General features: G+C 40.3%; 3 protein-coding genes across 3 annotated transcripts; 1 reads left to right on the forward strand and 2 right to left on the reverse strand.

Annotated features, from left to right (window-relative positions):
- Positions 1 to 28: 28 nt before the first annotated feature.
- On the reverse strand, positions 29 to 6,105 carry LOC5519611 (bleomycin hydrolase). Its single transcript, XM_048725882.1, has 9 exons — positions 5,851 to 6,105; positions 4,923 to 5,303; positions 4,428 to 4,520; positions 3,982 to 4,137; positions 3,560 to 3,712; positions 3,192 to 3,259; positions 2,531 to 2,648; positions 620 to 920; positions 29 to 334 (listed from the first exon to the last, which is right to left on the reverse strand). Exons 1-9 carry the CDS (start codon positions 6,028 to 6,030, stop codon positions 282 to 284), a joined length of 1,503 nt encoding a protein of 500 aa, XP_048581839.1. The 5' UTR covers positions 6,031 to 6,105; the 3' UTR covers positions 29 to 281.
- Positions 6,106 to 8,891: 2,786 nt separating this feature from the next.
- LOC5519612 (N-acetyltransferase ESCO2) lies at positions 8,892 to 19,298 on the reverse strand. The gene is made up of 10 exons (XM_048726683.1): positions 18,798 to 19,298; positions 16,092 to 17,087; positions 15,806 to 15,851; positions 15,096 to 15,227; positions 14,316 to 14,405; positions 12,925 to 13,002; positions 12,773 to 12,835; positions 12,469 to 12,542; positions 12,196 to 12,294; positions 8,892 to 11,753 (listed from the first exon to the last, which is right to left on the reverse strand). The coding sequence occupies exons 1-10, from the start codon at positions 18,890 to 18,892 to the stop codon at positions 11,630 to 11,632; spliced, it is 1,797 nt and encodes a 598-aa protein (XP_048582640.1). The 5' UTR covers positions 18,893 to 19,298; the 3' UTR covers positions 8,892 to 11,629.
- Positions 19,299 to 19,540: 242 nt separating this feature from the next.
- Positions 19,541 to 21,909, forward strand: LOC116603404. The gene is made up of 4 exons (XM_032364530.2): positions 19,541 to 19,733; positions 20,823 to 20,952; positions 21,499 to 21,533; positions 21,820 to 21,909. The coding sequence occupies exons 1-4, from the start codon at positions 19,599 to 19,601 to the stop codon at positions 21,850 to 21,852; spliced, it is 333 nt and encodes a 110-aa protein (XP_032220421.1). The 5' UTR covers positions 19,541 to 19,598; the 3' UTR covers positions 21,853 to 21,909.
- The last annotated feature ends 503 nt before the right edge of the window (positions 21,910 to 22,412 follow it).

The following is a 22,412-nucleotide window of genomic DNA, read 5'->3' on the forward strand; positions in this document are numbered from 1 at the left end:
CGGTGAAATAAATAAAACAAATATAAAGTATGGATTAAATCCACTTTAATCATTTTACATGCAATTCTTGGAAGGCGTTACAAGCAGTGATACAATAATACTCTACTGGTAATATTTGTCATCTGTCTGTTTCATTTACAGAATGGTAGTATTTCTAATAGGTATTCGTGAGAATATTTCGCGTTTATCTCCAGGAGAGAAACGATGAAAATATAGATTGCATAATTTCTTCAAAGAAAACACAGGATCGATTTTCTAACACAATAAAAATAAGCATACGATCAAAGAGAGATCTGAGATAAATGTCTCTTATAAAATCCTGCAGTATGCGATACTGAAAATTGAAACAAAAATTGTGTTAATCAACTATTGCGCTTTTGCGAAGAATTTGCATTGTGCAACTAAAAAAAAAAAATAAGAACACCGCGAAAATCAAGAACTTAAAATAACTTCGCGTGACAATCACTTAGGATAGAAGCAGCACATTTCAATGTTAGTTTTGAAAAAGACCTTTAATTCCATTTTTTTCCTGGGTTTCCGAGGACGATTTCGTACATTATTGAATATACAATAAATAAATCATTATTTCACAGGCTAGAGCCTCCCACGAGTTCCTTACAGCAGTTGCCACAAGCCAGTGCACCCATTGGGTCCCAGGCAGGGAGGACGACCGGTTCCTGGACAAGAATGGCCAGGATATCAGCTGGTACGAACTTCTTGTCCACGACGACCTCAAAGACGAACTCAGAGAACCATTCATCCGTCATCAGAAGGTAGCCCTTCTCCGGCTTGTCATCGCCCCACGAATTCTCAACACGCCACTTGCTCGTCTTGACGGGAACCAGTTCAACCGGTTTGTCAGGCTGTTTGTGTCCTTTTTCTTCGTCAGAAGATTCGCCCTTCTTCACCTCAGCTACATCCTGGAAATTGGTGCCAATTGTTTTTCAGATATTTATCCCACACAGTGGTTAAGCTCTTAATCCCGATTGAGCACACGGTCACACCACCCTCGACATGTTATTGCTACATAGTGAGATCATCAGCTACACTTGTGAAGCACAGCTTTGTGAGGCCTTACCTTAGCCAACACATTGTTTTGTCCCCTTGACAAAGTCCCTCCCCCTAGTGGTATTATTTCCACACCTTGACCCAACACCTCCCCCTGTGGTATTATTTCCTCACCTTGACGCTACACCTCCCACTATGGTATTATTTTCTCACCTTGACCCAACACCTCCACCCTGTGGTATTATTTCCTCACCTTGACACAACACCTCTACCCTAGTGGTATTATTTCCTCACCTTGACCCAACAACTCTACCCTGTGGTATTATTTCCTCACCTTGACGCTACACCTCCCCCTATGGTATTATTTCCTCACCTTGACCCAACACCTCTACCCTGTGGTATTATTTCCTCACCTTGACCCAACACCTCTACCCTGTGGTATTATTTCCTCACCTTGACGCTACACCTCCCCCTATGGTATTATTTCCTCACCTTGACCCAACACCTCTACCCTGTGGTATTATTTCCTCACCTTGACGCAACACCTCTACCCTGTGGTATTATTTCCTCACCTTGACCCAACACCTCCCCCTATGGTATTATTTCCTCACCTTGACCCAACACCTCTACCCTGTGGTATTATTTCCTCACCTTGACCCAACACCTCTACCCTGTGGTATTATTTCCTCACCTTGACCCTACACCTCTACCCTGTGGTATTATTTCCTCACCTTGACCCAACACCTCCCCCTATGGTATTATTTCCTCACCTTGACCCAACACCTCCCCCTATGTTATTATTTCCTCACCTTGACCCAACACCTCCCCCTGTGGTATTATTTCCTCACCTTGACCCAACACCTCTACCCTGTGGTATTATTTCCTCACCTTGACCCAACACCTCTACCCTGTGGTATTATTTCCTCACCTTGACCCAACACCTTCCCCTATGGTATTATTTTTTCACCTTTGCCCAACACATCCCCTTATGGTATTATTTCCTCACCTTGACCCAACACCTCCCCCTATGGTATTATTTTCTCACCTTTGCCCAACACATCCCCTTATGGTATTATTTCCTCACCTTGACCCTTCACCTCTACCCTGTGGTATTATTTCTTCACCTTGACCCAACACCTCTACCCTGTGGTATTATTTCTTCACCTTGACACAACACCTCCCCTTGTGGTATTATTTCCTCACCTTGATCCTACACCTCTACCCCAGTGGTATTATTTCCTCACCTTGACCCAACACCTCTACCCTGTGGTATTATTTCCACACCTTGACCCTACACCTCTACCTTGTGGTATTATTTCCTCACCTTGACCCTACACCTCTACCCTGTGGTATTATTTCCTCACCTTGACCCAACACCTCCCGCTGTGGTATTATTTCCTCACCTTGACCCAACACCTCCACCCTGTGGTATTATTTCCTCCCCTTGACCTCCACTGGAGGTATTGTTTTCTCCTTAACCCAACAGCTCAGCTTCCCTATGGTGTTCTGGTAGTGTAATTACCTCATAGCTGAGTCCAGTGAGGGCCATGGCATGGGTCATGAGAGAGTCCCCATACAGCAGACGCTCAGTCTTGTTCAACTTGAGCATTGATAAGCCAAATGCAAGCTTATAGTTATGGCTGAAATAAAGCATATCATTAACATTGATAAGCCAAGCAGTACCACATAATTATGGCTGAACTAGAGAATATCATTAACATTCATAAGCCAATCAGTAGGGGTCAGTACGCAGCTCTTACAAGCTGCAAGTTGATTGGGCAAATAAACAATGTCCACACCTCGACACAAAGAACGAGAAGAATAGAGACAAAGGAACTCCTTTGTAGAACAAAGATAATATGAGACAAAGCAGCTGCGTACTTTCTCATCAGTAGCACTTAATTATGGCTGAACTAGAGCATATCATTAACATTTATACGCCAAACTCTAGAACATAATTGATAGGCCAAACACTAGCACATGATTATGGTTGAACTAGAGAGTATACTTGTTGAATCATTATAACCCCATGACTACATTTAACTGATGTTTTGCCTTGAAAACACACAAATACCACACGAACTGCACAATTTTCTTGGCATGAAATGATAAAAACATCAGATTAACATCTTGTGGGGAATAAGTAGACAAAGAATAAGATAGATTAGGGAATAACAACTCACATGTTCAAGTCCAATGCAGAAAACTTCCTCTCAAAATGCTTCCCAACATCACATCCAAACCAGACAGGCTGCAGAATAAAGATAGACCTTATCATTTGACTTTGTTGTGCTGAAAAGCCAATTAACTATAATTGTATTCATTAAACAAAAGCCTAAAACTATCTGTTCAAGGGTATCAATGAAAGTATTTGACAGCTGTGGGTACCGTAGTTTGAATCCAGGCTAACAGCACTGTAATTTTTTTAGGATTAGATTTGAACCATAACAGTTTAATTTCTGACCCACCTACAGTTCCTGTACCATCTTGGCATGTATGGAGCTATAACAATTCACTAAATATTCTTCCCATTGCTGCTTAAATGACAAACCTCATTAGCTCGTAGTGATGCTGCTGCAAGGTACTTCAGGACTTCTATTGGTTGATTGTTATAGCGCACTAACCCTCCATTAGTGACATTACCCAGGTACTCGACAGTATACATCTTGTCGTATGGATTACGAGGGTCATTAACAAAGCAAACCTTTGCAAAGATATAATAAAAGGTAAGAATAACAGCAGTATTAAAGATTGGATTAAATTCATAGAAAGCCTGGGTTTTCCTTGCAAAAATAAAAAAAATGTGTCTTCAGAGGGACACAACTTTGAACAAAGTAGATAATTCTTTTTTTGTTTCCCAACTGTATCATTTAACACAACTTTGAACAAAGTAGATAATTCTTTTTTTGTTTTCTAACTGTATCATTTAACACATGATGTACAAAAACACCCTTAACAAATAGGCTTATTCACCTTGTCTTTTATATTGTACAAGGGCTTCACATGCTCTGTATAGAACTGCAGAGGTGTAATATCTTCCAGTTTAAAAAAATTCTTGTCTTTATCGTAATACTCCCAGGTGAAGTTGGCAGGCGGGGAACCAATACAGATGGAAACAATACGATAAATCTGCAAAGTACAAAACAGCAGACAAAATGATTTTCCTTATCTGATACTTGCCCTTCACAAATACAGTACTCCCTAAACAATGCGGGGACTGAGAATCCCTTGTCTTTCTGAAAAAGGATGTTATGCATGAGGTTCTGTTTCTTATTTCACTTTTTTAAATAACAGAAGTGATGGGGAGGCCAACCTGTAGTAAAATCTTCAATGATGAGTGACGGCAGTCAGATGTGAAGTACATTTGATCATATTCCATAAAATTAAATTGCCCTTGCAAATACTAAATCATTGCATACCTCTGCCATCATGTTGTTCTTGGTCGTCTGGAGCTCTACCTCACTAGCCCCAGCTGCCACCATCTTGCCAAACTTCATGGCAAACTCACGGTGCTGGGGGAACAAAACTTGTTTATACTACAGCTCAATGCACGAACAACTCAATGTAAACAGGTCATAGGTCATAATGGTTATGGCCATTTTGCTATACATTTAACCATTTTCTAGTGCATACATATGGTTTATACCAATGCCAAGTGCATACATTTGGTATATACCAAATGCCTATGTGATTAGATGTCATTCATGAATTTGGAATAGACAGGAGTTATCATCCTCTGTCAATCTACGACAGAGGATAGTCTACTATCCATGGTTAAATCTAATGTTGACCGACTCCTTGCAGTTAAAATAGATTTTTAAAATTGGCCTTGGGTACCCTTGGTAAAGATAATTCTTTGTTTTTTTTTTATAATCTCCCCAACATGTTACCTGGCTTTCCCCCTATGTAAGTACCTTGTGGTTAAGGATAACATTCATGCGTCGTGTTTTCCCTGAATTGACTGACTCTGGCCAAGCAGCCTTGGGCATGATTCCATATTTCTCAATCAGATTCACCAGCATGTCCCACTGTCCACCATCATTCATGGGATTACTCAGAAGGAACATAAATAGTCTACTGTCTGGCTTTTCACCTTTCTTGGCCAGGTCAAGGAAAGCATTGATAAAAAAGTAGGACCTTTCAATTTTGTCCCAGAAGAAAAGATACTGCTGACTAAATTCAAATTCATCTAGATTCTTTTCTTGGACAAACTTCTGTCTGATGACGTTTAACAATGCAAAGATCCAGCATCTACCAGAAGATTTCTGGTTTGTCATTGGCTTGACTTCCTTCACCTAAAAATTATAATCAGAATAAAACGTTTCTTTGTAGTTAACATAGTTAACTCTGAGATGCCGTCTTATGGTATCATAGAGAACAGAAGAAAATACATATTTGGGAGGAGGCACTACGACCAAAAAAGTGCTGGACACTCCATCAACTGAAATCCCAGTCCTCAATAATGCTGGCATGTTTGATTCCTTGTGAAATGTAACAGTTCATTCAGTTGCCACATAAAAAAAGCTTTATACAATTAGGTTATTCTTAAAAAAACACCCCTTTCAGTTTGAATCAATCAGCGTAATCCTTATCTTTATACTTAAAATTAATAATAAACTTAGGTATAAAGAAAACATAAAAATTAAGTTTAAGTCTTAAAGTAAGTTATAAAAATAAGCCATCTGTAGGCCTAAACAAATTGTCACAAAATTTTTAAAGATCAACCCTTCTAGATCGCCATTTTTGGACATCGTTCCTTGCACCTTAATACAAGAATCCATTCGCGTTCTTCTGTAGTTTGTAAGTAAACTATGACAAACCGGCAACTATTCGCTAACTTACTTTGTGAGTGAAAACATGGTTCGTTTTCTCGACGACTTTACGATCAATGCAGAGATCGAGGACGTCATGATTTGAGGCGAAGTTCTGAGCTAAAGAATTCTTGGGGTCGCTGTTGAAAGCAGTTTGCATCAAAGCTAACTGCTTCAGAGAAACTCCGACTTCTTTCTTCTCATCCGCCATCTTGGTAACGAGGTGGGTACGCAAGCGCTCATGGGTGTTTATACAAATCCTTTGTATGTGGACTCCCTGTGAAGAATTTCTGCGAACGGAATTCTTTATGCATTCTATCGCAGTTTGTTTGTTTTTTCATAAAGAGCAAAGGAACATGCAAATAGATACATGCAATGGGTGATATATTTTACAAGAATGAAGACACGCCAAGAGAAGCCTGCTAGCCAGCTCTCGTTCGATGTAGGGCCATGTAGTCGCTCGAAGTGTTTTGTTTTTTAATATAGAATCCTGTATTTTCAAAAACATTTCCGACTAGCCCAGATAAGAGAGCCGGCTAGCAAACTAAGTTTTGAGACACTTTTGCTTTCGCCTTCGCACCAGCAAAACTTGCTATTCAGCCTGAAAGCCGAGTGATAACCCCCACCTTCACTCCGCTCTGTGAAAACAAAACTGACCACATAACTTCAAATAACTTCGGGATCACGAGACTTACCATATCCTGGTTCGCCTGTGGAGATGGTTCTAGAGAATTTTAAACGGTCATTCTGGCACACGACCCAAATTTTATTTTGAACCAAGAACGGATTACTTATTTTTTACTTTTTGTTGAATTAATGCTAGGGTAAAACACGGCAAAACGTACAATAGCTGTATCTTTCTTCAGTAGATTTCGATCTGAGAGTACTTTTGGAATCAGAAAAGGGCAACTCTCTGTTGCACAGAATTACACTTTAACAATTTTTAAATTGTTAAAGTGTAATTCTGTGCAACAGAGAGTTGCCCTTTTCTGATTCCAAAAGTACTCTCAGATCGAAATCTACTGAAGAAAGATAATAACCGAAAACGGACTTTTCCGTCACAGCATTTTTTTAGGGTTGTCGAGAAGACTTTCCTGACGCCATTCTTGCCGACGCAGCAGCCCTCCTTGCAAGGGCTGTACAGCTCCTCGCCGCACGCGACCTTCTTCACAACTTTGTCATGACAGCACGCATGCGTGGCGCGAATGTACAGGTGACCATGGCAACAGCTCTTGGTGATTGGGTTATGGACGCCACAGTCCCAGAACCACCGGCGAGCGAGTTCGTCCTCAGCGACTAGAATAAAGGAAGAATACTTGTCTTTCCTCAGGGGCGGATCCAGGACTTCCAAAGAGGGGGGCCGAAGCAAGGTTTTAAAAAAAGTGTGTGTGTGTGGGGGGGGAAGGGGGGGGGGAAGGGGGGGAGGAGGGGGATATCCTTGGATATCCTTATATTTCTTGTGATTTCTAAGCCATATATCTCAAAATAGGGGTGGCCGGGTCCTGTTCCGCCCATCCCTAGACCCGCCCCTGTAATGGGGGAGGGGCCAATAAGACAGGTAGCTAGCAGTGTCTTTGAACGACGTTGTGTGGCTCAAAGAAAGAAAATAGCTCTTACTTTTCTCTTGTCTTTTCTCATCCAGCTGTTTCATATGTCGTCTTGTCATGCCATCGCTATTATCATCTCGTCTTGAGTGGCCTGCTGAATAACGACTACTTATCATATAATGATGAAGAAAAAGGTTTAGAAGGTTTGTTGATTCTCTAACATACCAGGCTCTGATAAAAGAGCCTGTCGACTTGGCTGGTTTCGCTGTTTTTTCCAGGTCTGTCCGCATTCAAAAGGGTTTTGAGGGTTCAAAAGAACCACCGCCCGGGGGTATCTTCCCATAGGGTTTTATATTAGAAATGGCATAAGAAATGGCATTCAGAAAGAGGCGTTACAGCCAACGTTTTCTAAATACTGCTAGATGGTAATACTGCAAGACTAGGAGAAGATACCTGGTAGAGAAAATGAACGGCTAAATGCCCATCCCCACCCAAAATCTTGGCTACGCGCCTGATAGGCCTATAGGGGCGTGTCCCTTCCGTTCCCTAGAAACGGTCCACGTGACAGTATATTTTCGATGTGAAATTTTCTAGCCCAGAACTTTTCGTATTTGTAAGGCGGCGTTTCTCAAGCCCTCATGCTAAATCAGAAGCTACCGATAACTAGAAACATGGTGCTATTTTCTTAATCCAGAAAAATGCTGTTACATTATATGACTGCTTGCCACGTTATTTTCACTAATCAAATTAAGGAAGTACGAGCAGAAGCAATGATAAGAGAAGTGGAAATTTAATATTTCAGAAGATGGTTTTCTTAACTTTGAAACCAAAACAGAATTAAAGGCTACAAAATTCAGAAATGAATTGGCCAAAATTTTATGTCAGACAAGCAAAATAAGTTATTTTCATTGATTATTGTTGAATATGAAGTAGAGCTTTTGCACAGTCTTAGGAAAAGGATGTGAAGGTGATCGAGACTAAACATTGGAATCCACTTTGCAACTCAAGTACCCTGGTTCCAGAGCCACGAACGTCTCTTCCGCAAGCTCGCTGGCCACTAAATAGACGTTAAAGACTCTGTAACCAGGATACAACTCAAGAAACTTACCCACTATACTCGAAACACCGGATGTTTATTCGAGAAAAGGGTGACCCTTTTCTATCATTCCTTTGCTTACCATAGCCCCGACCCCTTGCAGGGCTTTGATGAGACCCACTCTCGAGAAGACTATCGACTACACTTTTCAGTCTACGAAATTCGGCTTCTTGGTATGGCGTAAGACCAGCGCAGACGGCCGCGAAACTCAAGCCTAGCATAAGAGTAAAAATCCTCATGGCTAGAATATCGCCTGTTTAAAGACTATCCACTCAGTGAGCTACTACGCCTCAGTGAATGTGGATTCAATAATGAACACTAGGAAGATTTGCGCGATAAAAACTTGTGACGAATTCACTGTTGGTGTATCAAAACATCCAAACCCAAAGTGTAGTATAGTCTATAAAAGGTTAAAACAAGCTACCACAATTACCAAGAAGTACTCTTTAATCGCTTTCGTTCTATTGGTAATTTAAATAGCATTTCTAAAAAGCTTTTCTAAGAGAGAATCACATTATGACTGCCAATTTGATAAAACAGCTACCTTACTGTCGAATCCGTTGTATCGCGACGCCGTATTATCGAAACATCGATTTGTTTTTGTCTTTTGGGATTTTCTGTTCCGCCAGTCAATTCTAAGCCAATCAGATTCTTGCTATCTCTCGCCTAGTGCAATTGCCTGGCTTTCTGTCGCGGCACTTTCTGGTTTTCGTCCAGAGGATAGCTCGGGAAGTTCACAAAGCGGGATTCTGATTGGCTCAGAATGGTTTTACTGGCGAAATTGAAAACCAAAACAAATCGTGTTTTGAAAACGCGGGTCGCGATACAACGGATTCGACAGCAACTTAGTTTGCAAAAATATATTGTCGATACATATCAGTACCTCCTCGAATATCTCACTAGACTTCTCACATTTCTTTGTCTTTCAGTGACCGAGTAAAACATACTTATTCCCAATGCACTCATTCGAGGGGAAACATCTAGTAAGATAAGAAAATTTATAAATTGTCTTGAAATATTCCAAGGCAAACGTGTTGCACAGGTTAACTCTGCATTCAAAATAATTGATAAAGACAGACTAGTCACATCCAGTCAGGGGTGGGGATAGTTGTCAGTAACTTTCCTTTGGGGATATGAGAAACGTTATTCCTCTTTACCGTTAAATCCTATCAAGGGTGGGGATAGTTGTCAGTAACTTTCCCTTGGGGAGATGAGAAAAGTTATTCCTCTTTACCGTTAAATTCTATCAAGGGTGGGGATAGTTGTCAGTAACTTTCCCTTGGGGAGATGAGTAACGTTATTCTTCTTTACCGTTAAATCCTATCAAGGGTGGGGATAGTTGTCAGTAACTTTCACTTGGGGGTATGAGAAACGTTATTCCTCTTTACCGTTAAATCCTATCAAGGGTGGGGATAGTTGTCAGTAACTTTCCCTTGGGGATATGAGAAACGTTATTCCTCTTTACCGTTAAATCCTATCAAGGGTGGGGATAGTTGTCAGTAACTTTCCCTTGGGGAGATGAGAAAAGTTATTCCTCTTTACCGTTAAATCCTATCAGGGGTGGGTATAGTTCCCACTAAGTAACCTTTCCTTGGGGATATTAATTAAGTTATTCCTTGTGGTATCTTTACATTTAAATCCTATCAGGGGTGGGGATAGTTTTCAGTAAATTTCCCTTTGGGGGTGATGTAAGCTCTTTCTTGTACAATCTTTACTGCCGCAACAAATCATCGTTAGGGATTGTTTTCAGTAGCTTTCCCACTGGTTCATCCTTATGTTAAAAGGGTGAAACACTGAAATGCCCACATAGGCGGTCATCTGAAGACCAGTAACACTGGAATGCCCACATAGACTGTCATCTGAAGACCAGGAACTCTGAAATGCTCACATAGACTGTCATCTGAAGACCAGGAACTCTGGAGTGCCCACGTATGCTGTCATCTGAAGACCAGGAACTCTGGAATGTCCACATAGGCTGTCATCTGAAGACCAGGAACTCTGGAATGTCCACATAGGCTGTCATCTGAAGACCAGGAACTCTGGAATGCCCACATAGGCTATTATCTGAAGACCAGGAACTCTGGAATGCCCACATAGACTGTCATCTGAAGACCAGGAACTCTGAAATGCCCACATAGACTGTCATCTGAAGACCAGGAACTCTGGAATGTCCACATAGGCTGTCATCTGAAGACCAGGAACTCTGGAATGCCCACATAGGCTATTATCTGAAGACCAGGAACTCTGGAATGTCCACATAGGCTGTCATCTGAAGACCAGGAACTCTGGAATGCCCACATAGGCTATTATCTGAAGACCAGGAACTCTGGAATGCCCACATAGACTGTCATCTGAAGACCAGGAACTCTGGAGTGCCCACGTATGCTGTCATCTGAAGACCAGGAACTCTGGAATGTCCACATAGGCTGTCATCTGAAGACCAGGAACTCTGGAATGCCCACATAGGCTATTATCTGAAGACCAGGAACTCTGGAATGCCCACATAGACTGTCATCTGAAGACCAGGAACTCTGAAATGCCCACATAGACTGTCATCTGAAGACCAGGAACTCTGGAATGTCCACATAGGCTGTCATCTGAAGACCAGGAACTCTGGAATGCCCACATAGGCTATTATCTGAAGACCAGGAACTCTGGAATGTCCACATAGGCTGTCATCTGAAGACCAGGAACTCTGGAATGCCCACATAGGCTATTATCTGAAGACCAGGAACTCTGGAATGCCCACATAGACTGTCATCTGAAGACCAGGAACTCTGGAATGCCCACGTATGCTGTCATCTGAAGACCAGGAACTCTGGAATGCCCACATAGGCTATTATCTGAAGACCAGGAACTCTGGAGTGCCCACGTATGCTGTCATCTGAAGACCAGGAACTCTGGAATGCCCACATAGGCTATCATCTGAAGACCAGGAACTCTGGAATGTCCACATAGGCTGTCATCTGAAGACCAGGAACTCTGGAGTGCCCACATAGACTGTCATCTGAAGACCAGGAACTCTGGAATGCCCACATAGACTGTCATCTGAAGACCAGGAACTCTGAAATGTCCACATAGACTGTCATCTGAAGACCAGGAACTCTGGAATGCACACATAGGCTGTCATCTAAAGACCAGTAACACTGGAATGCCCACACAGACTGTCATCTGAAGACCAGGAACTCTGGAGTGCCCACGTATGCTGTTGCCAGTCTCTTGCCATCCGGAGTGGGGTCGGAAAAAGCAAGTGCCTCTTTAGGAATAGGGTAGCCATAAATAAAACAGTTCCTGCCAAAGAAAAAGGAACAAATTTGTGTCAATATAAACATGATTATTGAGACAAATGCTAAGAGCAATCATTTATTCTAAAAAAACCCTCAAACTCTTGGCAAGTTAAACCTCCTTGCAGCTGGAATGATGTATTATTTAGGTGGAACAAGGAGAACAAGGAAACCTGGAGAAAAACCCTAGGAGAACCAAATCAACTCTTGTCAGAACCAGGGGTTGACAACAACAACAGGTTTTCTGAAGCAGGTATGTATACACCTGTTTCAGCAAATGCTGTCAACATCAAAGGCAATGCCTGCAGTAAAAAGTTTGATTACATTTCATTATGCATTTGGTCATATTTTATATATTCCTTTATCCTAAAATAGTCCTGAGACAAGTGCATCCTAGTATCAGAGGCCAATGTCAATAAAACAAAGCAGCTTTATCTTTAATAACTTACCTAACACAGTCAATCAGTCTGGTAGCAATTTGCTTCCTACGGGACTGTTTCCACACCCATATTCTACTGATACCGCACTGCGCAGGTACAGGGGTGGGGCTACAATGACACCAAATATTATTAATAAGTATTGATCAATTAATATTGTTTAACTCCTCTTCGTAAGATAGGTATACCGTATGTAACATGATGTAGGCACCAAAAGATCTGAAGCCTGCATTCTTACTATGTATCTTACTATCACATAAAGTAGCAAAAGAACTAAACACTCACCTACAACACCAAGCAGCAATTTGTCGATCTGGGGTGGAGTCCTTGTTTGGGGTGCTTGGTAACACTGGGTAGCCCTAGAGAGACAGAATACTCAAAAATATAAATTGATAATTCTTTATCTGAAATACTTATTAAAATACTTTTTGAATTTAAGTATATTATGTGTATTTTATTTCACACTTTTTTCTGGGCCTCAGAGCTGGTACAACAGCAAACATGAGCATTGTAAACAAGTTGTGAACCTCATAAACAATGAGATCTAGGCTGCTAAAGTTTTGTTAACAAAAAAGTGATGTAATCTTACCTTGTCAATATGGGTCGCCACACAGCATCCAACTACCTTTTTGTTAGCAATAAAAAGGAATGTCTGGTGGAAAATGAGTGAAACAATACATGAAAATGTTTATTCACTGCAGCAGTATAGTATACAAACTTTAATTTCAATATAAAATTCACCTTTGACTCATTTTTTCTATATGGCAGATCTGCAGCAAAGCCCAATTCACTGTCGACAACTTTCCTGATCTCTTCCACCTATGGAAATGAAGCAATCTTGACTGAGAACCTTATAAAATAATATAAACCCAGCTAAGATCTCATACCACAGATAGACCATGCAATGGTTTCGAAGCTTGTTCGTAGCTTGGAATCGGCGCATTTGATAAGGATTTCATACCTTTTTACGGTCTAAAATTCAGAACTATCAGTTTTCGGAGCAAGGTAAGTAATCTGTTATCTCTTATTTAAGTTTAATTTATATAACAGATTACTATGCTATATATTATCTTTATTTTATTCTATAAGAAATTTTATATGCTATGCTATAAAAAAACTACGCCCAAAATATTTCTGACTTTTCTCTGCCTTATTGGGGGCCCTGTGTTCAGAGTGTTTGGCGGGAAATTCATGCGAGTTTGCAGTTTTTCCAACACGTTTGTATGGGCATTGAAAAGCACGAATCCTTGCTTCATCGGCCCAGTCTTGGTGGTACTTTTTGGTGGTAGGTTCCACACTATTTTCTGTGAAATGTATTACGAATAAGGTATGTGGCTTTATGTATGATCTGCTAAGCTTGAGATTTGTTTTCTCGTATTAATAAGTAAAGTCATATTTACAAAGAATAAACATAGACTGACAGGATATCAGAAGTGAATCTAACAGCAAATGGAAGTTGAAAGGGATTTCAAAAAATCAGTTTTTATTCTATAGTTTAATCTAATATTTAAGTATTTAATCGATACTATTGTGGCAGTTTTAAAACCTCTTTGAAATGATTGTTTACAAAATACGAGCACTTGCTGTCGTGCAAGACGCAAACAAAAGTCTTCAAAAGTGATATCCTATCAACATTGTGGTTTATTTTTTTTTCACCTGAACATTAACTGTGATTTGCTTGAAAACCATGAAGTTCTGGACTTCAATGGTGTTTTTGGCTGTGAGAAATACTTTTTGGATCTCTGTGGAGAGCCCAAAATGGCACGTTTGCGAGTGCTTTCTCTCGCTTAGAAAAATGGTTGAATTGCAGCTTCTCTTCTTCTAATCATTTCTAAGGAGAAACCTTTCCCGATACCCCCTATTAGCTAGGGATTGTGATTCCTTGGTTTTTGAGTTTTCTAGTTGCTCCTTTTGTCCGTGAGAGATGGCACACACTTTTTCAGCATATTAGACATAAGATTTGACAACAACCAGACATGTTCTAAGTATTAAGGCAATTTTATTGGCAACATTTCAAAAAACTTTAATCCACTCGTGGTACCTCTAAGAAGAACAGCCGATACCAAGCTACAAACAAGCTTAAAAAATCATTGTCTGGGCTACCTGTGGACATACATGCATAAAAACATTACCTTTTTAAGCCAGGAGGAATGGTCATCTGATGTCACCATTATTATTCGGCCATCATGGAATTCCTGTAGCACCCTCTCATTCTTCCAGCCCTGTCATACAGACAAACAAACAAACAAGTGAATTAGACAATACTTCTCCTAAAAATCTACCTTGAAGTGTCTATCCAGCTCCACCTTACCTTTCAATAATAAAAGAGGCACAATATCACAATATTTGTAAATAGTCAAGTTGTTATTTTGTGTATACATTTTGTGTTCTCATTGTAAGCTTTATGTAGTTTCATGTGATTATATGTACAGTAATAACAAATGTTAAATAATAAAACAGTAAAAAAACAAACAGCCCCAAAAGGTGATTTCTAACAGACATGGCCTAGGATCTTAGCCTTGACAATTTTGTGGAGTTAACCAACATGGCATCATCTTCACTAGCCAACTAGCATGGCAAAGAAATGCTTTAATGCACATCAGAAAACAATAGAAATCCTCCTACTATTTATTAAAATTTGTTTCAATCAGAACATTCTTATTGTCCAACTTTCCTAAAACTTTGTCTGGTGGTCACAGTATGTTTCAAGATGTGGGTTAACAGTAGATAATCTCACGAGATGATCAGAGAAAGACAACAACACGAGTGTTTAGCTCTGTAGCCAAGATGGAGGGCTGCATCCGGGACTTAATTGTTCTTACCACAGGGAACCCAGATATTGTAACACAGTAGAATGTATTGCACAATGATATGAACACCTTCAATATTTCATAGTCCATCAAAGTACTCACATTGAACTTTAGCCCGTTGACAAACTTCTTGTGGTGGCGAATGTGGTCCGCCTCATCATCTGGCTGGGCAGACATATACACCATGCCACATGTCGCACATGTGATGTGGCCAAAATTACGCTGGCCAAGGTCCTAGTACATTTTTTTTATAAACATTGTTATGGGTAAGCAGAAATTGTTATACATATAGGTATGATAAATTATTTTGTAAAAGATTAAATGGGAGAATTGGTTGCACTGTTGGCAGGGCATCAATATTGTAGTACATGTGTCTCTTACCACTAGAGTTTACCACAAGAGTTCTGACGTGAGTTGAGTTAGCTGTACCCTGGGTACCAGAGGCTCGAGCTACACTTGACAACACAAGCTGCGAAGCGGCCATAGTCTGTAAAGGGCCCATAGTAAATGAACGAAGCTCGAGACTCTGGTACCTAGGGTAAGTTAGCTGGTCCTCGCCTTTGCTCTGAGGGTTTTTTTCAGGGTACTCTAGTTTTTCTCCCTCTATTGAAACATACAATTTCTATCTTAGATGTGATCTGTGGTCAGACACGAGTCATACTGCAAATGCCTTAGACCCCTTCTATGCCTTCGACTCCACCATTTTGTATCCGCACTCTCATAATGCAGCATCCAAGCTGCAATGAAGGTAATTGGCTTCCAAAACTTATTTCTTTCTTTTATCTATTTATAGTAAATTAAGGGGAACTTACCAGGTACATTTGTTCTTTAGTTTTATCATTGACCTTTTTCCGTGACCTGAAAAATAAGACTTAGTAATCAGAGAAAAATAATAAAAACATCTACAATAAGCCCATCTCAAAAGTAACCATCAGTGTGGTTGAAATCTTTGGAATTCCCATAGAGTCAACAGAAATGATTCTGAGCTGACACATTACTAATAGAGCTCCATCTTAATATCCTGGCAGAAATAATTTCATACCTATTCAATCTGTCAGTGGGAAAAGTGTGGTTAGCTAACATCAAAGCATGGCTCACCTTTCTTGCTTCCGAGCTGTCATATCCACATTACCCCTATCAGCATTAATACTGTGCTCTTTGGGTGATACTTTGAAGAATTTTGTAATTGAAGTCTGGCGTTCAGGCGATTTGTTTGACTTTGTTGAGCTGCCTTCTGACTGGCTTGGACTGTAGCTCTTATCCGACTGATCAGGAGAGTTAAACATAGGTACAGTAACCACCCTCTCTTCCTGAGAATCCGCTTGGCTTTCTAGTTCATCAGTAAAATGTTCTAGTTTATCAGATGTAAGGGGGGATGTTGAAAATCCATTGGTATTATCTGAAGGACTAGAATTTGAAAACACATACTCCCCATTATTCCCTTTCAAGAAGATCCCAGAATTTATAGAGCCCAGACCACTTGTGAGACTCTCCCTTGAACTGATTGACTCCAGATCTAAAAGCACTTTATCCACTAGACTTAGAGAGTTCTCTTTTAGACTGCCCTCATCAACATCCTTCTCTTTGATGTCACTCTCTAAATCCAGAATATCCTTAGGGCTTAGGGTAGTAAAGTGTTCATTTTTATGGACTTGATTGTTTTTAGCAGTGACATTTCCGAGCACTAAATGGGGAAAGCTTCTTGGTGAAGGACTATACTTTACAACATCTGTTAAAGGAATTGAAAGTTTGGACATCCTGCCCAACTGAGTCTCAGTTCTTTTGGAATATTTAACATCACCCTGACTATGCTTTAGTTTTCTTTTGCTGTGCTTTGGTGTAGTTTTCTTTTTTGGTAGTTCCACCTTTCTCTTTAATTTCCTTTGAGGTTTCTTTCTGTATGCAAATGAGAGAGATTCAATCCTTGATCCATAAAAGCTTTTAGGTTGTAAGCAACTTGTTGGTGATAAAGAGCTACTTTTGATGTGCTCATTTGATGGGTCTCGAGAAGGTGTAGCATTGTTAGACAAGCTGATTTGTCCGGGTGATAGCACCATCCCCCCAATAGATGAGAGCCAGTCTGCCGGGGATGAACTGTTAAGATAAAAGTCAATTGAAACACCTATTTTCAAATTCTCAAAAGATTTAATGATATGTACACACATGTACATGTTTGGAATAGAATAACTGTTTGACCTTTTACCAATGTCAGGGCTTTCATTAACTTTCAGAGCAGGCGGTGGAGATTAATAAGTAGGGGGTGGAAGTTATTTTATCTTTTTAGTTCAAATAAAACTAAGTCGAAGTTTTTAAAAAAAAGTAGCTGGCTCTTCCGCCAACCGCAGGGACCTAATGAAACCCCTGAATGTACCATGATATCTGTGACTACCATTCCTCAAGTGCAGGGGAAAAAGTTCCCTCCCCCATTTTTTGTTCTATGGTAACTTTGATTGACAGCAGACTAGGTCTGGTTTATAGAAGGCTGAGGTGAATTATAGTAAATAAATCTTTCAGTCACTTAGGTCTGATTCCTACATCCCCCCTACTGTGAATCTAATTGCATATTTGTATCAACACATATACATTGGGTTCAACATTGATTTAGACGTTGCACAAGATAATAATGAGTTGTGCTCAATGACATGGAATTGTTCATGTGCCCAATCCAAACAATTACATTCATCACAGCAGTAGTGTAACTTATGGGCCTGAAACCAAAATAAATTATTCATAACAGATAACATTTATCCATGATGGATGACTGTTTTAGCAGATTTGTCACCAGTTTACATCAGGTGTATTACGTAACAACCTCAGAAAATATTTCACAATTCTAAAAGCGGTGTGTGTTGGAAGTTTCTTTGAAGATGTGACTGAATATTTGGAGCGGATGGACTGTTAAATAGCATGGATTTTAATAGAATATTTTATCTCTTGACAGTCGAGGTGTCTGACGGCCCTATGGAAGCAAACTGCTGACAATGCAACTTTTTTTATATTGCCAGGCACACAGTTTGCATCGTAAAATTCACAACTTGATTTGGCAATGAATCAACTTTTTAGCCTAGCATATGCCTTATTAATAAATCACACTTCTGCTGTGTCGAATTTAATCATCTGGATTGGGCATATGCCCGAAGCAGTTAAAGCCGCATTGTCACCAGTTCACTTGCGGAGGCCCGACGGAAACCTCAACCGTTAAAGACAAAAGAATCTATAAGAATCCGTGATATTTAACATGCCATCCGCTCTAAATTATCAATCACATCCTCGAAGAAACTTGCAATATACACACTGCTTTCAATATTTTGAAATATTTTTCGCGTTTTCCGTTAAAAATCATCGGAGATTGTAACGTAATCGGCCGGAAGTAAACTGGTGACAATGCGGCTTTAAGTTCGGCACAATGAATAAGTTCGGCATGAGCACGGCTGCAACAGTTGTGCTGCACGGCAAAAACACGACACTGATTCAAACGTCGAGCTTTTGTTGTACCGATTCAAATACAATCTTATATTTTATTTTGATCTTTTGTGCAACAGAAACTTCATTTCATTCAAGACAACTTCGACAGCAAGCAATCTATTTATTGAGAGCAAGTCATTGGGGGTCATTTTGTTTGACGTCCGAATCAACGTCAAATGTTTTTTTTTTTCCACACGACGTATGAATCAGGTCTCAAAATACAACATATTTTAAAGGGATAATATATTCTTAGTAATAGCAAGTTGGAATCTTGTACAACAGAGCTGTTCACTGGGCCCCGGTATGAAAATAGCAAATGATCTCAACTGAACAACAAACCTTTGCAGCTTCGCATCGGCTCCCTTGAATGAACTCGCTTTTGGTGAAATCTCTGATGTTTTCTTTTTGGCCATTAGTTTCCCCGTTCTTTTCATTCAGTGGAGCATTTAAGGGCACGTAGAAAGAACAGTTTATCGATAAAGGTCTTGTAGTTGTGCTGCTGTGAAAGAACAAGCTTACAAACCAGGAAGTAATCAAATTTAAGATAATCAGGAAGGAGAAATAGCTAAAACGAAGCTTATGTTTTTTTCTTTTGTCCTTAATCAAGCGACAGTTTTTAACTTAGCCACTTCATGACGCTTATTCCTTGTATGAATGATAGAGTTCGCTTCTCCGCCATCTTGACATGGAGTTCTTTCGAGTGTCGTATTTTCGCGCGCAACTGGTGTAAAGTCGTGATGCATTGTGGTATAGACCGAGAAGGATCTGGGCGGCCACGATCATTGCCCGTACTCCATTCGCGAAAATGAGGGGAAAAAAAGAATTTAGACGGACATATACGGTATGCATATGTGATATGTGGTAAAATGTACAAAGTTTGAGAAAAAAGGGATTATCAGGATAGGAATTCCGAGGAGATGGTAAAGGGGGAGGGGAAAGCAAATAATCGTCGAGGAATGTTACTTGCTGTGAATCAACGCAAGTACTTAACATTTTTCTAAAAAAGAAAAGAACAAATAAAAAATACGGACTTTGCCCTCGTCATGTGACTTGTCACTTCCGGTACTACGAGAACGCCCGTAATTCTACTTCCGGTACGCTTACATCCGCCAGTCTTCGACAAGCGAACCGTGCGTCAACATGGAACTCGAAGGAATGGAGAATAAGAAAATAAATGAGCTGAAAATAGAGGGAATTCAACAGCAGATAGAAGACTTGAAAAAAGAAAACCTTCAGCTGACACAAGAACAAGCGGAGCAAATAAAAGTTCTAGAGGTAAGTGACCCAAGTAATAAACACTCTGCCCTTTCTGTCATGACACGCCGGAAACTTACTGCGCCATAAAAAATGGTCCCTGTCGAGTCTAGATGTGGGTATTTGATACTGCGACCCTGACTCAACACGCCGAAAACCTTCAATATTTAAAGAGCACAAGTATTACCTACTAGAAGCGTATGCCTTTACCTAAGTCTAAGATAACTTGTTTTGTCTGGGAAACTAAAAATGTTTACAGTACAATAGGTCTCCCATAGTGCCGAGTGTGAATCTGATAGTCAAAGCCGAGAAAACACAAAAGAGAGGAATGGAATTAGAGCGCAATTACGCTAAAGTGTAGTTCAAGGGTTAATGAGAATCACTCTATTGATCACAAAGTAATTGATTATGAGATAATTGTCCTTGTGACGCTTAATTAACTTACTAATACTTTATTCTTGTTACAAATTCTCTTTACCAATAAAACAACGGTATGACGTACCATGATCTCCAAATAATAATCGAACGAATAGATAGCTTTGCCTTATTATAGATAATGACTGGGGCGTAGCCAAGGGGTGGCCTTGGGGGCCTGCCCCCCCCCCCCCCCCCCACCCCTTTAGCAGCCAAAAATACAGTAAATGTATGAGACTATCTAAAATACAGGAGAAAATGCCTTGAAAGTCCCTTTTGGGCCCCCTCCTGTTAAAAGTCCTGGCTACGCCGCTGATTAAAATGAGGAAGGGGGTGGCATTTAGTTTTAAAAGCGGTGTGTGAAGAGTAGCACAAGTGACATGCTGCGATAAAATATACCAGCATCTCTTGATACTAGTTATGCTGATGGGTGATGGGGGACCATTTGAGAATGTTTTGAGATTTTACAAATAGTTTCAACACAACACCGAATGAATTATGATAAAAATAATGATTCCTACAACAACCAAAATAAAAAAAGCAATAATGATGATGATAATGGTGATGATGATGACAATAAGTTTACTTATCAAGAAAAGAAGGTGTACCCAAAGATGTGCGAAAATTCCCTCAAATGATAATAAATTGATAAGATATTAGTTCACATCCTCCCTTGTGCTTGTTCCCTCTTCTTAGACTCAGTTACACGATTTAAAGGAACTCCGGAAAGATTTAAAAACAGTAACAGAAACAGAACAAGAGCCAATCGAGCCCATCGACAACGTCAGAGAGCCTTCAGGAAGTGTCCGCTTCTCTAACAGCGCAGGTACGATGAACCCGCCATCCTCGGGGACCCAGGGCGTCTCGGAAATCGGAGGCACAGGGAGCGCGCGAGAGTCTTCTTTCTTTCTCGCGCGCTTCCTGTGTGTCCGATCTCCGCGACTCCCTGGGTCCCCAAAGATGTGACCACGCCCGATAAACACAGTAGAAAATTCCTTGATTACCGTGGAATGTGCTCGCCATTCACATTCCATGCAAGTAGAAGCGTTTTTGCAATATGCTCTGAATTCCCTGTTAGCAAGGGCTTCAATAGAATATATACTGCAAATAAAGGCGTCTTTTTGTCATTCTTTGTCTTCACTCATGGGCCGGGGGACATTCATTCTACTAAATGATCTCTGTTTACCATCAAGTATTATATTCAAGTTTCAATAACGGATGTTTTAAGCTAACGGAATTCATTGCAATGCCAAAAAGCACGAGAGGCTATGCAATCAACCTGCTTCAAGTAAATACCCAGGCCTCTATCTTGAGAATCCTTTTATTTGTGAATATATATATATATATATATACTTTTTTTGTTGTATCACAGAATACCACGAACTGAGAAACGAGGAGGACGAGCAGGTGAGTGGCGACACGCCCACCGACCACTACACGACGTGTTAGCGATCACGATACGACAAGTTATTGATCACGAAACGACGTGTCAACGATCTAGACTACGACAAATTATGGTCACGGCACGACACGTTAGTGATCAGGAAGAATTAACGATCACAACACGTTAAACAACGCGATAACAATCAACGCAAATAACGACCCTGATAGATGTCGTTACGCCAATAACGACACTGATAGATGACGTCACGCAAATAACGACATTAATAAGATGTTCTGTTTTTGTTTTCAGGATAAAAAGCAAAGCAAGTGCGAAGTCATGTGATGCGCACGAATTTTATGATGATTTATCTTTTTAATAACAATTTATTTAACCCATTGACTCCTGGCTATTTTTTAGCTGAATTTACAAAAAACAGACTGAAAACAGATACCCCCCCCCCCTTATTCTGAGTTTTATACAGCCCCTAGTCAGCGGTATCCAAGCTTTCCAACATCGCTTTGCGCTCCCCACTTTTAATCCCTCGTCGTTGTGCTGAAGCAAGCACAAGTTGATCGTTGCTTGTATTCTTCATCAAAAATACAGCTATGAGCATATTAGGAGAGTGTCTCAGGACATCATGAAGTCTATTGGGGCATAATTGAGTGCTTTGCTTATGGATATTTGCAAGCCAAGGTGGATTCATGATGATTTTTTCTTGTTTGGCTTTGCCTGGATGAGAAAACAATTTTCTAATGAATCACCATCTAAATGCTGTCTTTTCTTGAACCACATTGATTGTTTACACTGCTATTCTGGGTCTGTATGACCTGGAATTGATTTGTTTGGCTTTGGGGTGAAAAGACTTATAAAAAACCATCTGACTTTTGGGAGAGGATCTCCCA

Source organism: Nematostella vectensis, chromosome 4 (genome assembly GCF_932526225.1).
Source record: "Nematostella vectensis chromosome 4, jaNemVect1.1, whole genome shotgun sequence".
Lineage (NCBI taxonomy): Eukaryota > Metazoa > Cnidaria > Anthozoa > Actiniaria > Edwardsiidae > Nematostella > Nematostella vectensis.

What these genes read in the sequence shown, in the direction of transcription:
- LOC5519612 (XM_048726683.1), bottom strand. Translation starts at nt 18,892, where the DNA reads ATGAAAAGAACGGGGAAACTAATGGCCAAAAAGAAAACATCAGAGATT. An exon ending in GCCGATGCGAAGCTGCAAAG is followed by an intron (nt 17,088 to 18,797) that starts GTTTGTTGTTCA and finishes TTATCTTAACAG; the next exon opens with TTCATCCCCGGCAGACTGGC. An exon ending in TGGCGACCCATATTGACAAG is followed by an intron (nt 12,543 to 12,772) that starts GTAAGATTACAT and finishes CTGTCTCTCTAG; the next exon opens with GGCTACCCAGTGTTACCAAG.
- LOC116603404 (XM_032364530.2), top strand. Translation starts at nt 19,599, where the DNA reads ATGGAACTCGAAGGAATGGAGAATAAGAAAATAAATGAGCTGAAAATA. An exon ending in CCGCTTCTCTAACAGCGCAG is followed by an intron (nt 20,953 to 21,498) that starts GTACGATGAACC and finishes GTTGTATCACAG; the next exon opens with AATACCACGAACTGAGAAAC. An exon ending in GAAACGAGGAGGACGAGCAG is followed by an intron (nt 21,534 to 21,819) that starts GTGAGTGGCGAC and finishes TTTTGTTTTCAG; the next exon opens with GATAAAAAGCAAAGCAAGTG.
- LOC5519611 (XM_048725882.1), bottom strand. Translation starts at nt 6,030, where the DNA reads ATGGCGGATGAGAAGAAAGAAGTCGGAGTTTCTCTGAAGCAGTTAGCT. An exon ending in TCTGCATTGGACTTGAACAT is followed by an intron (nt 2,649 to 3,191) that starts GTGAGTTGTTAT and finishes GCTTTATTTCAG; the next exon opens with CCATAACTATAAGCTTGCAT. An exon ending in TCACTGGACTCAGCTATGAG is followed by an intron (nt 921 to 2,530) that starts GTAATTACACTA and finishes ACCAATTTCCAG; the next exon opens with GATGTAGCTGAGGTGAAGAA.